The sequence below is a fragment of the Myotis davidii genome, unplaced genomic scaffold (genome assembly GCF_000327345.1).
Source record: "Myotis davidii unplaced genomic scaffold, ASM32734v1 scaffold408, whole genome shotgun sequence".
Classification (NCBI taxonomy): domain Eukaryota; kingdom Metazoa; phylum Chordata; class Mammalia; order Chiroptera; family Vespertilionidae; genus Myotis; species Myotis davidii.
The window spans coordinates 768,634-783,351 of NW_006299389.1; the positions used below are offsets into that span (position 1 = coordinate 768,634).

Consider the following 14,718-nt stretch of genomic DNA (forward strand, 5'->3'; position numbering starts at 1 on the left):
ATGTCGATGTTAAGTTTACTAACATTAGTAACTGTAACTGTTATGTAACTATGGTTATGTAAAGGAGAACACCTCTTCTTAGAAAACACACACTGATGTATTTATGAATAAAAGCCCAGTAAAGCTCAAATGGTTGGTGGTGAGGGGATAGTATGCAGGCATGTGTGCACACACACACACACAATTTGTATATAATACTCAAATATACACATATAAAAAATAGAAGTATAATATGCAAATAAAGAAAATGGTAAAATGCTAATAGGAATAGATAAAGGGTCAAAGAATATATGGGTGCTCTTGTACCATTCATATCCTTACAACTTTTAAGTCTGAGAGTATTCCCCAATAAAAAGTTAAAAAATAAAAAATGATATTACTAAGCTAATTACTGGTTTTTTAAAAAAATATTTCTTTTATTTTCTGTCCTTTTCTCTTTTTCCTCTTTCTTTTCTCTTTTCGGCCTCCACCCCTCATTAGAAGTTGAAGGCTGGCGAGAGGGGCATCTCTGTGGGGCAGACCGTCATCACAAAGCACCGGAACACCCGGTACTACAGCTGCAGAGTGATCGCCATGACAGCGCAGACCTTCTACGAGGTCATGTTTGACGATGGCTCCTTCAGCAGAGACACGTTCCCTGAGGATATCGTGGTAAGTAAGTTCCTGGGGTGCATGTCCCCAGTTTACTTTTTGGTGTAACTAAAGCAGCTGAACCTTTCAGAAACCTTTCTTCTGACTTTGGTAGTAGCTCTTTTGTTTATTATTTCATTCAGATGTGCTATTTTCCCACCACAAATAAATAGTAGCCAGGTAAGTGTAGACTCATCTCCTCAAATTCTTTTAATTAAATGAGAAATATATGGGGCCAGGGAATACAAAATTCAAATTCACCTATTCTTTCCTGTTACAGTTAGCACATTTGAATACCTTTATTACTTCTTTTTCTTTGTGCTTAACAAAAGAACATGGCTTTTACTAACCTGACTTGACAGTGGCATCTGTGATCTGGCAGATGTTTCATACAGCAGTACCAAAGGTCACTCAGAAAAAGGGCTGTGACTTATACTGAGCTTCTTAACTGTGGTCTGGAATGAACATACATGTGTGTGCACGTGCACGTACATGTGCATCCATCTACCTGTCTCTGTCCTCTTTCCTCGGTCCCCTCAGTGAACCCTTGGGAATTACTCAGAGGATCAGGTGAATATGTCTCAGAAGCCTGTTTCTAGCAGGATGTTTCTAAAGAAGAACAGTTTTCATGGAAGGGTTTTTGAAACAGACATCAACCAGATAACGGGTCAGGGTTAGTCTAGTGGTCATCTTGTTACACTTATGTGCTTAAGGGAAGTATCGTTTGGGGGAGCCAGGCCTCAATATCGTATTTGTAACTTCTGCCTTGTTCTAGGTCTGCTGATGCTTTGCTCTTTGTACTTAGAAGGTCGTTTTTTAATGACTTGATAGTAATAACTATGTGTTATGTGCAGTTGATAATTACAGGTGACCATATGAGATTGCTCATAGGTATTTCTAGAACTTCAGTCTCTTGGGGCCAAAGGAACATTGACTTAGCTTTTTATGCTTACTTCTCTATGCTGTTAAGAGACACACGTTTGTAAACAGAAGTGACCATATTTGGAAGGTATTAAAGCAAATGAAGGTAGACAAATTAACAATCCCAGGACTTGATCCTACACCAGAAGGGTGAATTGTGCTTCTTTGCAAAATTCTACCTGGAGCTTCTAGCAAAATTCTACTTTGCTGCATTGCCATCGCCACACATAAACTGCAGCCCTTAGGTAACATGCTTAACTGGTCAGAGTAGGTTGTCCCTTTGGGCACTCAACGCACAGTCACTGGGTACCTGTGTGCCAAGCATCACACTGGGAGCTGGCAAAATAACCAGAAAGAACCTGCTCAGTTGCGGGAGGAAGCAGGCTAGTAAATGGGTGCTTTCCATAAGTGTGATCAATATCACGAATAAATCGTGTGCTACTTATCACCTGTTGGGTCCAGAAGAATGAGTAGGAGACTCCTCAGGGTTAGTCGGGCTGACACTGACTGACATGTTCAAGGCCAGGACTGCTTCAGAAACCTAATGTGTGTGGACTCATTTTCTCCTCACAACCTTACGTGTTAGGCACTACTATTTTCCACATTTTGTTACTGAAAAACTGAGGCCCAAAGAGGTAAATAACTAGCAAGTGTCAGAAAGAGTATTTAGTCCCAGCACCTGGCTTTAGAGCATGTGTTTTTAACCCCTGGGAAGAAAGGCCATTTGAAGCAGGAGGAGAGGAGTTTGCAAGGCCATGAGAGGCCTGACCATATACAGGAGACCAAGGCCCATGGCTGTGGCCAGCCTTGCCTAGGCAAAATACTTACTTCAGAATCAGCCTTCTTTTGTGCAAACTGTGAATCCTGAGCCGGCAAAAGAGAGAAAACTTGGGTGGGGAGCATGGTGGGGTGTGATAAAAGACCTCTGAGCATAATCCCCAAACCTGAGCAAATAGTTAGGTTAGGTCTCTGTCCGTGTTAGGACGTAATGAGTCCTAACTTCCCTTTCACTTCACAAGCCTTCGTACACCCAGCCAGTTTTTGTTTTGTTTTTTCCTTTTTGTTGAATTTATTGGGTGACACTGGTTAACAAACTATACAGGTTTCAGGTGCCCAATCTACAGCACATCATCTGTACACACAGCTGGCCAGGTGTAAGCTTCTCTGGAACGTCTTTAACTTGTACATTGGAAAAGAGTGTCTGTGATCCTGGAAGTTTCTGAAATTCCATAAATTTTCCTTTGACACTATCTGCTCCAACTCTCTGTGAAACTTTAAGTTTGCTTCTAAGTACATGTGGGTGTTGTGAGAACACTGGCTCCAAAATGTATAAGATTGTTCAGAAGCACCATGGCATTGAAATCAACAGGAATGGAAAAGCAAAATTTTGTACAGCTTAGTTAGCATTACTTAGTATATTCGGCCAAGATTTGGGGGGTTTATGTAGGCACGTGTGTGTGGTCAGAGCCCTACCCTTGAAGGGGGGAGGGACAGCATGTGCAATGATGAGGGGCATAGATTGGAGGGGGACCTACCTGAATATGTGTGATTGTTAATTTCTTCAGGAGAAAAATATGATAGTCATCTGTGAGCAGGTCTCTCTTTCATCCAATCCTTCCTGTATATTTCTCCCCACCCCATCCCATGTCTGACATTTTTGGTTACTTGTTTCAGGCCTCTTACACCAAGTAGGAAGGTTTCAGTCATGTTGTGTTTTCAAATTTCACCTACTTTCTAGTAATCCCGCCCTTGTTGGCTTCCTGCTCTTTGTTATCTTGGTGCTAAGTGAGGCATTCACAGGACATCTTGGATGGCTCTATAGGGAGATGTTTTTCCCTTAAAATATTGTATCCATCAGAGTTCTCTAGAGAAACAAACCAATCAGTGTGTTTGTGTGTATTTAATACAATAAATATATTAAAAGTGTGTAAGAGTGTGATTTATTGTCTCATGTGGTTATGGAGGCTGAGAAGTCCCAAGGTCTGCTGTTGGCGAGCCAAGGGTGCAGTTCCATCTGAGTGCAAGCTGAGAACCAGGAGATAGGTATGCAGGTGTGGTGTGAGGCCGCAGGCTTCAGACCCAGGAAGAGCCCTTTTCATTTAGAGTCTAAAGGCAGGAAAAAGCCGAGCCCCAGTTCAAGGCAGGTGACAGGAGGAATTCCCTTTCTGGAGGAGGCAGAGGTCACCCTTTTTGTTCTATTCAGACCTTCAGTTCATTGGCTGAGGCCCACTCACACTGGGGATGGTACTCTTTACTCAGTCAGCCAACACAAATATTAAACTCATCCGAACGCCCTCACACACTCACCCAGAGTAATGTTTGGCTAAATATCCGGGTGCTCCGCAGCCCAATCAGGTTGACACATAAATTAATCATCACAAATGTCTGATCCTGATGCACTTTAGAAGACACTTTACCTTGTGGGGCCGGGCAGACTCTGTGGCAGAGGATTGTTTCCTTTTCGATGAAACAGTGGCCACGTTGTTTCAGCCAGTTTGTAGCACTCTGTCGATCCAGTCCATTAGCCATGCACTTGGTCCTGGTCATCGTCCAGGCTCCACAAGGTGAACTCATGGGGTTTAAGGCAAGCTTTTAAAGGGTTATGCAAGGATGGTTGGGGTCTGTGCTTCTCACTGAAATTAATGAAAGCTGTACAATTAAATGCCATTATAGTATGTCACCTAGACTTCAGTTTGAGATCGGGGAATTTGGTGTTTAACTTTAAGGCATATTGGATGACTGTAATTAAGTACATGTAAATTATATTGATTCCCCTATATGAATAATGTAAGTATGTTTACACCATCATTGTTAGGCCATGTGGTTTAATTGCTGTGATTGTCTCACTTCTACTTTTGATATTCATCTCCACTAATTTACCCAATGTGCTTATCAGGTGTGAGTGCTGCTGGGAAGGTTCTTTTCCCAAATTCAGTGTGACGTCAGTGTTACTGGCTACTGAAGAATGAACTTCTCTAAGCTGTGGTGCTTGCTAGCTAGAACTGCTGTATGGGTATAGCACAATTTCAGTTGTCTATGAAAATCGGATTTAGAATATCAAGTTTAATCATTCCAACGATTTATGTATGTCATGAATATCTTCCCTTTTGAAGCCTGATGCTTTAGTAAGGAAATTCACATTCCCTATATATAGAATCACTGATTACAAATCATTTTCTAAACCCAGAGAAGAGAACCTTTCATGCAGGCCGGCCTGTCGTGTTTTAAAATGTTTACCAAGCATTAACATGCCCATATTAGGCTTACGAGACTAGAGAGAGTATTTGAAGCTGTAGAGAGAAACATTCTTTGGACTACCAGGAAATTTATTTCCATATCTTTATCTGTGATAGCTAGAAAAATGTCCAAAAATTCTCCTTTCCATGGTGCACCTGCAGAAGGTGTGTATCAGCTCAGTTACACTCAGCATGCAATCTGTAGCTGTCAGGGGCGTAATAAAAGATGTATTGCCATGAGCCTCCACCTGTCGGTCTATGAAATTGCGACACACTTCCTGATGAATTTTTTGTCTCTTACAATTTTGATGGGAATGGAAGTTGCCCACCCGAGAGAACTAAAGGAGCATAGAGATTCCGGGCCCCCTTTTAAGCTCTGGCAGCCCATGCTGACCCCAGAGTGATGACAGGTTCCTTCCTAAGTCTGAACTTAGAGCTCATTTCCAGAAAGGAGGCTGGTGCATCGGGATCTAGATAGTTCTAGGATGAGCACTCGACATTCACCAATGGGCATGCGAAGAGAAACAGGACCATTTAGAGACTCGACAGCAAGAGTCTATCACTGCAATTTCGACGAGGACTCGCTGCATTTTTCAGCCTCGGCTGATGTGTGGAAGAAGCATGAGAACTATATTCTTCAGGGTTGTAGGGATGTATTGTCAAGGCCTTTAGTTTGTGGGCTGTATGGTGCAAACTGAAGTTCTTAGAGCTGATTTTTTCTTTCAGGTGTTTTTAAAACACATTGCTTAAACTTGTGAGCCTCCATTATTTTCCCCTCATTTTCTTCACTGTCTAGTAGTTTATGCTGTTTTTTCTGGTCTTAATGTTATAGTGGTTCTCAACCTTCCTAATGCCATGACCCTTTAATACAGTTCCTCATGTTGTGGTAACCCCCAGCCATAAAATTATTTTCGTTGCTACTTCATAACTGTAATTTTGCTACTGTTATGGATCGTAATGTAAATATCTCATATGCAGGATGTATTTTCATTGTTCGCGACCCAGAGGTTCACATCCACTGAGAAGATGTGTTCTCAGAACTTGGTTCCTGCTTGTTCAATTAAACAGTGCCTGTGTGAGATTTCACACAAGCAGCTTCCTGTTCCCACTCTGCGAGTAGGGGAAGGAGGCAAAGGAAAACATCCGAGGGGCAGGGTTGAGAAACTAAGAAAAGAGTTGTTCCCAGCAGCAGTCTCTACCCTGGTACCCCAGGAAACACTTTTAGATCCCTCCTGGCATATCAGGGTTGAGGTGCCCCGATTTTCAAGTCAGGTGGAAGTTGTACCTCATCCCAGACCATTTGTTCTGTTTCCTCCAGACTGATGCCCCTACCTTCTTTCCTCCCAGCCCCTACCACGGCTTTTCTAGAATCAATGGAAATTTGCCAGGGAAGGCTCTGGAAGCTTTGTTGGTTGGGGGTTCTTCAGGAATGGCGCACATGACATCTGACTGCTCAGGAGTGGTGCCCTAGCGGCACTTTCCTGACTGAGGACCTGAGACCCTCTACCCAACCAGGATATAGCATATACATTGATAACACATCCCTGAAGATATGGGCTCATAAATTAACAGCGTGTATGTTCCTATTTGACCATAGGGTTTAAATTACTTTGGTAATAGAGTGAACTTAGGTTATTATTTGACAAATATATCCAGGAGAAGCCAATACTATCTATTTAGTGATGAAATGACACTGCCCTCACTTTATTATTTCCTTTTCACATCTTATTTGAAAGAATTTAGCTGATTTTATCAGGTGACATAGAACCAGTATTAAATCTGGCCTTTTGTTTTACTAAACAAATTATATTTTGAGATCAGAGTATGTGGGTAAAGGGAGGACAATGATATAAGGAAACGTGGAAAGAGATTGGGTTGGGTACATTTTTTTTCTTTCACATTTTAATCTTTTCCACAGTCAGAAAATGCTCTCTGCTAAGAAGTGGGTGAAAACTTGGAAGCTATGACCTGCTCTAACCTTTGTTGGCTGTGTGTGTTTCTGTAAATCAACTGCTTTGCACCATCTGATTTCTTGGCTTCTATAAAATGGAGGATATTGACGTTTTTAAGTCTTCTATGATTTAGATATCTTATCTAGGGCCATTAAACATAAAGAATGTTTAACTCCTCTAAATGTTATAATAGTACAATGTGTTGTATAATGATTTATACATGGTTTTTCAGGTCTGGGTAGGATTTTCCATTAACAAATAATGCTTATGTGATCTGTGTTTGAAAAAGATGACTTTTGCAAATTAATGACAAATACTTTGTCAAAAGGGAAGGGGGTTTTAAATTATGCATATTTCCAGTATTATAGTTATCAGGATATATGTATAGGTAACTGTTTTTAAAACATGCTTGATATTTACCCTTTTTAGCCTTTAATTAAGAATAATGTGACCCAATAATTCCTTTATATGTGATATTCTCTTTTGGGGGTGGGGAAAATTACAGATAAAATCAAGTCTTCTAAAGCAGTTTATCTGATTTCTACCATAAAAATAGTGATTAGCACATAACAAATCAGGCTTTAGTGATTGCATACTAAGTAACCAATATCTGAAGCACTGTTGAAATAAGAACTTCAAGAGAACTGGGAATGAATGTGAGTGCCATTAACAATAGGTGACATTCTATAGTGAGATAAGGTGAAATTGTTATTGGTGGGGAGAGGTGCTTGTTCCCATCTGTGGCTTATCAAAGTGGGCTTCTTACGATATCTGGAGAAAAGGAATTTTCTGAGACTTGCATAGGAGAAATGAGGTATTGTAAAAAGCTTTTCTTGTGGAATTACAATCCTGAGTTTCTAGGGTCCCATCTCCCTTTTCCTGCGAAGGAAGAAGTCCCATTTTGCTTTTAACAGGCTAAAATCAGTGCCAGTGACGAGTTTTTGCTCCATTTTGGAGAAGGTGTCCAGTCCAGCATCAGGCTAGCTTAGTTTGTATTCCCAGCTACAGTCCATTAGTCCATTGTATGTGGGGTCCTCCTGGCTGTGGGAGAGCCACGAGCCAAAAGAGTGAGCTCCTTTGTTGAGGGGATTATGTATCCAACATATTTCTGGGCTTGCAGTGACCCTGCCCATTCTGGTCAGTGATCTCTGTTCTCAGGTTTGACTGAAAGGTAACTTCCCATGTCACTCCAGCTTCACTGCATTTATTGCATTTAGGGCCATTCCAAGACCCCTAGTTTCCAAAGCTTAGGTATGGCGTTTTGTTTTATTTTTTGTCTCAGAGTTGAAAGGGGCTGAGTGGAAAGCCCATGCCCCACCGTGTGAGAATAGACATCCTATATTTCAAAAATAGTATGGCCCTTCATTTTCATCTCTAAATGGATATATTGTAACACACGCGCACACTCACACATAATTACCTCACTCTTGCCCATTTGATAAAACAGTGAATATTTGCCCAAGTAATTCTTCAACATGACAATATGGCCACCAAAATTGATGAGTCATATTTAACTCTTTATGGGACTTCCATCTTGACACATAAACATTTAAATTGAGGTAACCACACATACGTACACTTGGCCTCACTGTGGAGCTCATCGGAACTCCCTTAGTCCAGAGCTCTCTTGAGCTCTCATGTATTGAGATGGCCCAACACTGTTTTCTGTGCATGCAGCCTTGGCTCCTCCCCTGGGACTTTTACTTCCCCTTTGCCTTCAGTGTCTGTGCACCCCCACCCCAGGGCTCCCACATCTTGAACCACGTAAGGATGATGCATCTGCTGTGGGCCCTAGGAAGAGCTCATTTTCTTTTTTTTCTTTCTTTAATTTTTAAAAATTTATTTTTATTGAGATCAGAGAGGAAGAGAGAGGGAAAGAAAGATAGGAACATCAGTGATAGAGAGAATCATTGATCAGCTGCCTCCTGCACATCCCATACTGGGAATAGAGCCTGCAACCTGGGCATGTGACCTGACTGGGAATCGAACCTTGACCTTCTGGTTCATAGGCCGACATTCAACCACTGAGCCACCCGGCCGGCTAATTTTTTTAAATTAATTTGAGAGAGAGAGAGAAAAAACACACACACATTGATTTGTTTATGCATTTATTGGTTGATTCCTGTATGTGCCCTGATGGGGGATTGAACCTGCAACGTTGGCATATCAGGACTATGCTCTCACCAATTGAGCTACCTGGCCAGGACAGAGCTCTCGTTTTCTGAAGGAGATGGCATACCCTTCCAGAGTCCTGCACACCCCTTATTTTTTAGATTCATATCCTTGTTTAAAGGGAGGGGTCACTGACATGTTGGTAGACAAATGTGTGTGGTTAGGAGTAATAAGAATTAGCAGCTAATATTTAACAATTGCATATGTATAGTGTTGTGCATAACACACCCATGGCTGCTGAAGTTCAAGAAATACAGCCCTAGCCAGTTTGGCTCAGTTGATAGAGCTTTGGCCTGCGGACTTGAAGGGTCCCTGGTTCAATTCAAGTCAAGGATACGTGCCTGGGTTGCAGGCTTGATCTCCAGTCGGGGCGTGCAGGAGGTACCTGATCAATGGTTCTCTCTCATCATTGATGTTTCTATCTCTCTCTCCCTCTCCCTTCCTCTTAGAAATCAATTAAGATATATTTAAAAAAGAAATACTGAAGGGTTTGAGATGAAAATACAAGTAGTCCTGTAACACCCCACATCTGGGTGCAGTCCCACCTGCTGCTTGTATATCCCAAGGTGTTCAAATGCATATGTAAACTACATATGTGTGCGTGCGTGCACACGCGTGCAGATCCTTATTGGTTTGAATGCACCTGGCATCATGTTGACTTGCTAAAAGTGAAAAATCTAGGAATCACATTCTATATACTATTAATGTTACTGCTAATTAGTTGTTAGTGATTGATGTTTTAGACTGTTAGTTGGCAAAGCTGTCACCTTTTATGTTCCTGTACTTCCATGTTTATTTTTCACAGTATCATCCCTGGGGGCTTGTTCTCCACCTCTTATTTTTACCTACAAAAGCCAGGCTCAGCTGTTCTGGCTCCATCAACACCTCCAGCTATCCCCTGTTTCATATAGCCATATATCCTGCACTCCCTCCCTCCATTTGACATATTTCTGGCTTACAGTTGCCAGTACATGCAAATCTGTATCAATTTAATACTATGGGTATTTGTTTCAAGGAAAGTAACAGGAAGCTAACAAAATCTCATAGAGGTTTTTTTTTGGGGGGGGGGGCGGGAGGGAGGGGAGAGGGAGATTGAAAAAAATTTCATAAATGAAATATTAATTGACTGACTACTCAGTGTTCATTAAGCAAATCAGATTATAGCAAGGATCGGGCTTTAAAAAAAGATTAATATCTGGCATAAAAAAGAACAGAGTAGTCAGTATTTCAAAGGTTCGTTATTTATCAGGAAAAGGGCATAAAATAATCCTCAATGTAATGCTGAAGCAGGCATTTATTCCAAGCTAGAGTGTGATCAGTAAAGCCAAATTCACTGCCTTCCTCTAATGTATTCTTGAGCTTTTGAATTAAAAGCTCATGTTTGGATAAATCTGACAGTGGTGTGTTATCTACGTACTATTTTCATTCTTGTCTGGAAACCTACAAACGGCAATATTCTCCTTAATTTCACATTAAGATTATTTCGATTTGACAGTCTTTTGACAACACAAGAATCATTTGGGGAGTTTCGGAAATTTCTGCTTTCCCTGTAGGGGTAATAATGTTGAGTAAATAGATTGATGCATTATCCTCTCCTCAACCATCTTATTTATTTGTCTCCCATTTAGCCTGTGAGGAAAGAGGCTGGTAGTAATTACATCCTGTTCTTCATGAGACAGGCTGTTATGAACATGCTTGTTTAAGTTTATGCATTTGCATTAAACCTGAAAGGAAGGACATGTTAAATGAACAGAGATAGAAGCAGTAGCTTACATGGAAAGTGTTTATAGCAGCGGTTCTCAACCTGTGGGTCGCGACCCCTTTGGCGGTCAAACGACCCTTTCACAGTGGTCGCCTAAGACCATCCTTCATATCAGATATTTACATTACGATTCCTAACAGTAACAACATTACAGTTATGAAGTAGCAACAAAAATGATTTTATGCTTGGGTCACAACATGAGGAACTGTATTTAAAGGGCCAGAAGGTTGAGAACCACTGGTGTATAGCGTACAACTGCTCCCATTGTATTGCGATGTTCAGGCACATTTGCAACTTTGAGGCCAGTCCGGATTACTTCATTTGTACACATATACTTCAGGATGCTCTGCTTCTGAATTTAACGTAATGTGAGCTGACATTTTTTGACAAATCATGTTCTCCCAAATCCTTTTGTTTTCCTTCACCCCTTTCTGGTACTCCTTTTTAATCCTCTCATTAAAATCCTCTCCAGATGTTAATCATTTGCTTAAAACTTTGCACTGCTGGCTGTGAAATGCAAAGTTAAATTGTACCCATCTCTTGCTGAGTCGTGACTCTGTGCAAGTCATTTCATTTTTTGGTCCTTCTCTTTAAAATAGGGGCATTTGACCTAGGAGCTCTCATAGACTTCCTCTGTTGCTGGCGAGGAGAAATGCAGTTGTCCGTAATCAGCTCTGACTATAAGCATGGGTATGTGCCTCGGCCAGCTGTCCACTCTTCTGCACACACACGCTCTCCTTTTATGATTCCAGGCTTTAAAGACTACCTGTGTGGGCAATGTGAGGCCAGAAGCTGGGAAATAGCTGTTTACGTAACTCCACACTACATGGTAGTCTGTCATTTCAGTATCATTTGGAGACCAAGCTATTCTTAGGTTTCAGCCCAGTTGTAATTAATCCTACACTTTTTGCTTCACCCATTTGGGTTAAGTTAAAGCAGACCTTCTGTATGCCCACCAGAAAGTAAGGTAGTGCTGCATGAGTAGGTCTCCTCTTTGGGGTGTTGGTCCAGAAAGATGCTCCCTTTCTTTGACCACAGCAGAAGCTGGTATAAAGAGCGAAGGGTGTATAGCCAGAGAGTGACTGAGACTGGATTAAGGGAAATAATAACCGTCCTCTGTGTCTGATCTTTCTCCCATTCTTTTGCATACTCCATTCCCACCACTTCAGTGAAAAAGAGAGCACTTAGACAAGGGCTTGGGACATTTCAGAACCATAATCCTGTCATTTCCAGTGGGCAGGTCTTTCCATGAGAGAATCTTAGCCAAGATGTCTCTTGTCTAGAAGTTCTGAGTAGCCATGGCTCAATTCAGGGCTGCTGTATGAATAAGACTGGCTAAGGGGTAAGTGTGCAGTCCCCTCCCACCTCAGCCTTTCACCCACCCCATCCCCTCCCCCTCCTCCTCTGTGGCCCTCAAACTCCCACCCACTCTAGGCAGTTTCCTCTGCCATTCCCTGGTGAGTGGTTCTCAGGCCCTTTGCTGAACACTGCAAGCGAAAGGTAGCTCACTGCCAATTTATTGCTGTAATTATGAGGAAGCACTGACTTTGTGTGGATTCTAAATAGGCCTCTGAAGCATGGAACAGAGTGTGGAAGCTCAGAGTGAAGGGGGGGGTAATCAACCAAAGACTTTGTATGCCTATATGCATAACCCATGGGCACAGACAATAGGGTGCTGAAGTACTGGGGCAGGGGGTTAGTGGGGGAAAAGGGCACATATGTAATACTTTCAACAATAAAGAATTATTTAAAATAAACACTGCTTCTGAAATACGAGCCAGTCTTGCTTTGTGACCTCTAGAGCAAAACTGACCCTCCCCCACCCCGCAAAAAAAACCCACCAAAAAATATGCTCTCCTCACTCACAGCTTGTAGAGAGCTATTAGCTTTCTCCTGAGTCTTCTCAAATCCAAACTAAATCGTCCTCCTGCCTGAATCACTTAGTACATATTTGTCGTGACAAGGAATGAATGATTTAATGAAAAAGTGGTTTTCAGAGTGCTTTTCCTCCGGGAGACTCAGGATGGGATTTTTTGGACAATGTCCTACTCAAAATGTTGCTCTGAGGTGTGAGAACAGTGCCAGACCCTGACCACACAGGCAGGCGTGGCAGCTCTGCTCCTTTGATCTGGCCACCGGATACTCCCCCTGCAGCCAGGAAGAGGGCCCCATGAATATTCACGCAGCTATTAAAAATCATGTTTTCACAGGGTATTTAATGGCCTCATATATACATGGAAAAATCAGGCTCAAAATTGGACGTAGAGTATGATCCCAATTACATATAAAATATAAATATGCAAAGGGAAAAATCCTCAAAGGAAATGCATCTGAATGTTGCTGATGATCTCTGGAGAGTGTAATCATAGATGATTATGATTTTCAACTTTACCACCTTCTTACAGTTTCCATATGAGCATGTTTTTATGATCAGGAAAAAAAGTTATTTTTTTAAAAGACCCTTCTGAGAATTCTTTAAATTGTGACTCATTTTCCTAATCTGGATTCTTCCACATTCTTGTGTCAAATTTTCATGTTAGTTCTCCCATATCTTGAGGTATCTTGAAGCCCTCTGAGACACAGTAACCACATACTATGCTAATAATCTTTCTGTTAAAAGCTTCTGCTTTACACTGTAGTTCCATACATAGCAATTCTTACACTTATCTTTCTGTTTTATTATTTAAAGTTTTTATTGAATTTGTTGGGGTGACATCCTATATAATAAAAAGATAATATGCAAATTAACCCTCACGCCCTCACAAGATGACTGCCTATGACGAGGCCGGCAGTGGGGTTAGTGAGGGATGACCAAACAACTGAACAGCAGGCTGCATGGGATGACCAGGCCAGCGGGGGCTGTGAGGTACGACCAGGCTGGTGGGGGGCAGGGGGAGGGGCAGTAAGAGGCGACCAGGCTGGCGGGCCAGGGGAGGGGGCAGTTAGGGGTGACCAAGCAGGCAGGCAGGTGAGCAATTAGGAGCCAGCGGTCCAGAATTGTGATAGGGATGTCCGAGTGCTGGTTTAGGCCCGATCACCGAGATTGGGCCTAAACAGGCAGTCAGACATCCCCTGAGGGGTCCCGGATTGGAGAGGGGTGCAGGGGACCCCCACCTCCCCCCCATGCATGAATTTGTCTGGCCTGCACCCTCTCCAATCTGGGACCCCTTGGGGGATGTCCAACTGCCAGCCTGCTCACTCCCAATTGCGCCCTTCTGCCAGCCTGCTCATCCCCAACTGCTCTCCCCTGCCAGCCTGATCGCCCCCAACTGCCTCTGCCTGGGCCCCTCCACCATGGCTTTGTCCAGAAAGATGTCCGGAAGACCTCCTGGAAGGTCTCCCAGTCTAATTAGCATATTTAGACTATACTTTTATTAGTATAGATTGTGTTCACCACACCAAGTTTTGTTATTTATGTTAATGCCTGCATTTTCCACCAGAGTTGCATAAAGTAAAAAACCTCATCTGTTTTTCTCACCACTGATTCTAGAGCCCAAGAGGTGTTTGAACATGAGGTATTGAGTGAATGCCTGTCCCGCTGTCCATTTTGTAGCTGTGTGACCTAGGGCACGTCATCCACTTCTGTACTGTGTGGGGGTTGACACCTGCCTTCCTACCTGAATGAGTTGTTTTGGAGTTCAACTAGGTTAACATTTTCTGATCTTCTATAGTAGTTATTGGCTTCTCACTGCATTCTCTCTTCACAATTTTAAATCCCAAGCGTCACCTTCTACCAAGGTTTTTTGTCTCCTTCCTATCATCCTCCAGATGCTCCCTGTTGATATAAATTATATTCAGTCACAGTTCATGTCAAATTTTCCAGCTGCCAGTCACTGTGCTTTGCTTTTCTATTCTCTTTTAAATTATAGAGTGTCTCAAAAAATGTATACACACTTAATTCCAATGGGTTAAATCTGTAAAGAAAGAAACATCAATGGAGCTATATCAGCTGTTAGGCATGTATACATTTTTTGGATAGCCTGTATATTAGCTGTAATTCTACCAACAACCTGGTAAGGTTGTATTATCATCTCCATTTGACTGA

The 14,718-nt window shown here is 42.1% G+C and overlaps 1 protein-coding gene across 3 annotated transcripts in view; it reads left to right on the plus strand.

Annotated features, from left to right (window-relative positions):
* The window catches only part of KDM4C (lysine (K)-specific demethylase 4C), a 354,050-nt gene that overhangs the window by 325,476 nt on the left and 13,856 nt on the right, over positions 1-14,718 (plus strand). For all 3 annotated transcript variants that reach the window (XM_006774842.2, XM_006774843.2, XM_015571206.1), the window contains one exon: positions 481-651. In XM_006774842.2, the coding sequence (XP_006774905.1) occupies positions 481-651 (171 nt within the window). The remainder of the gene's footprint in view (positions 1-480; positions 652-14,718) is intronic.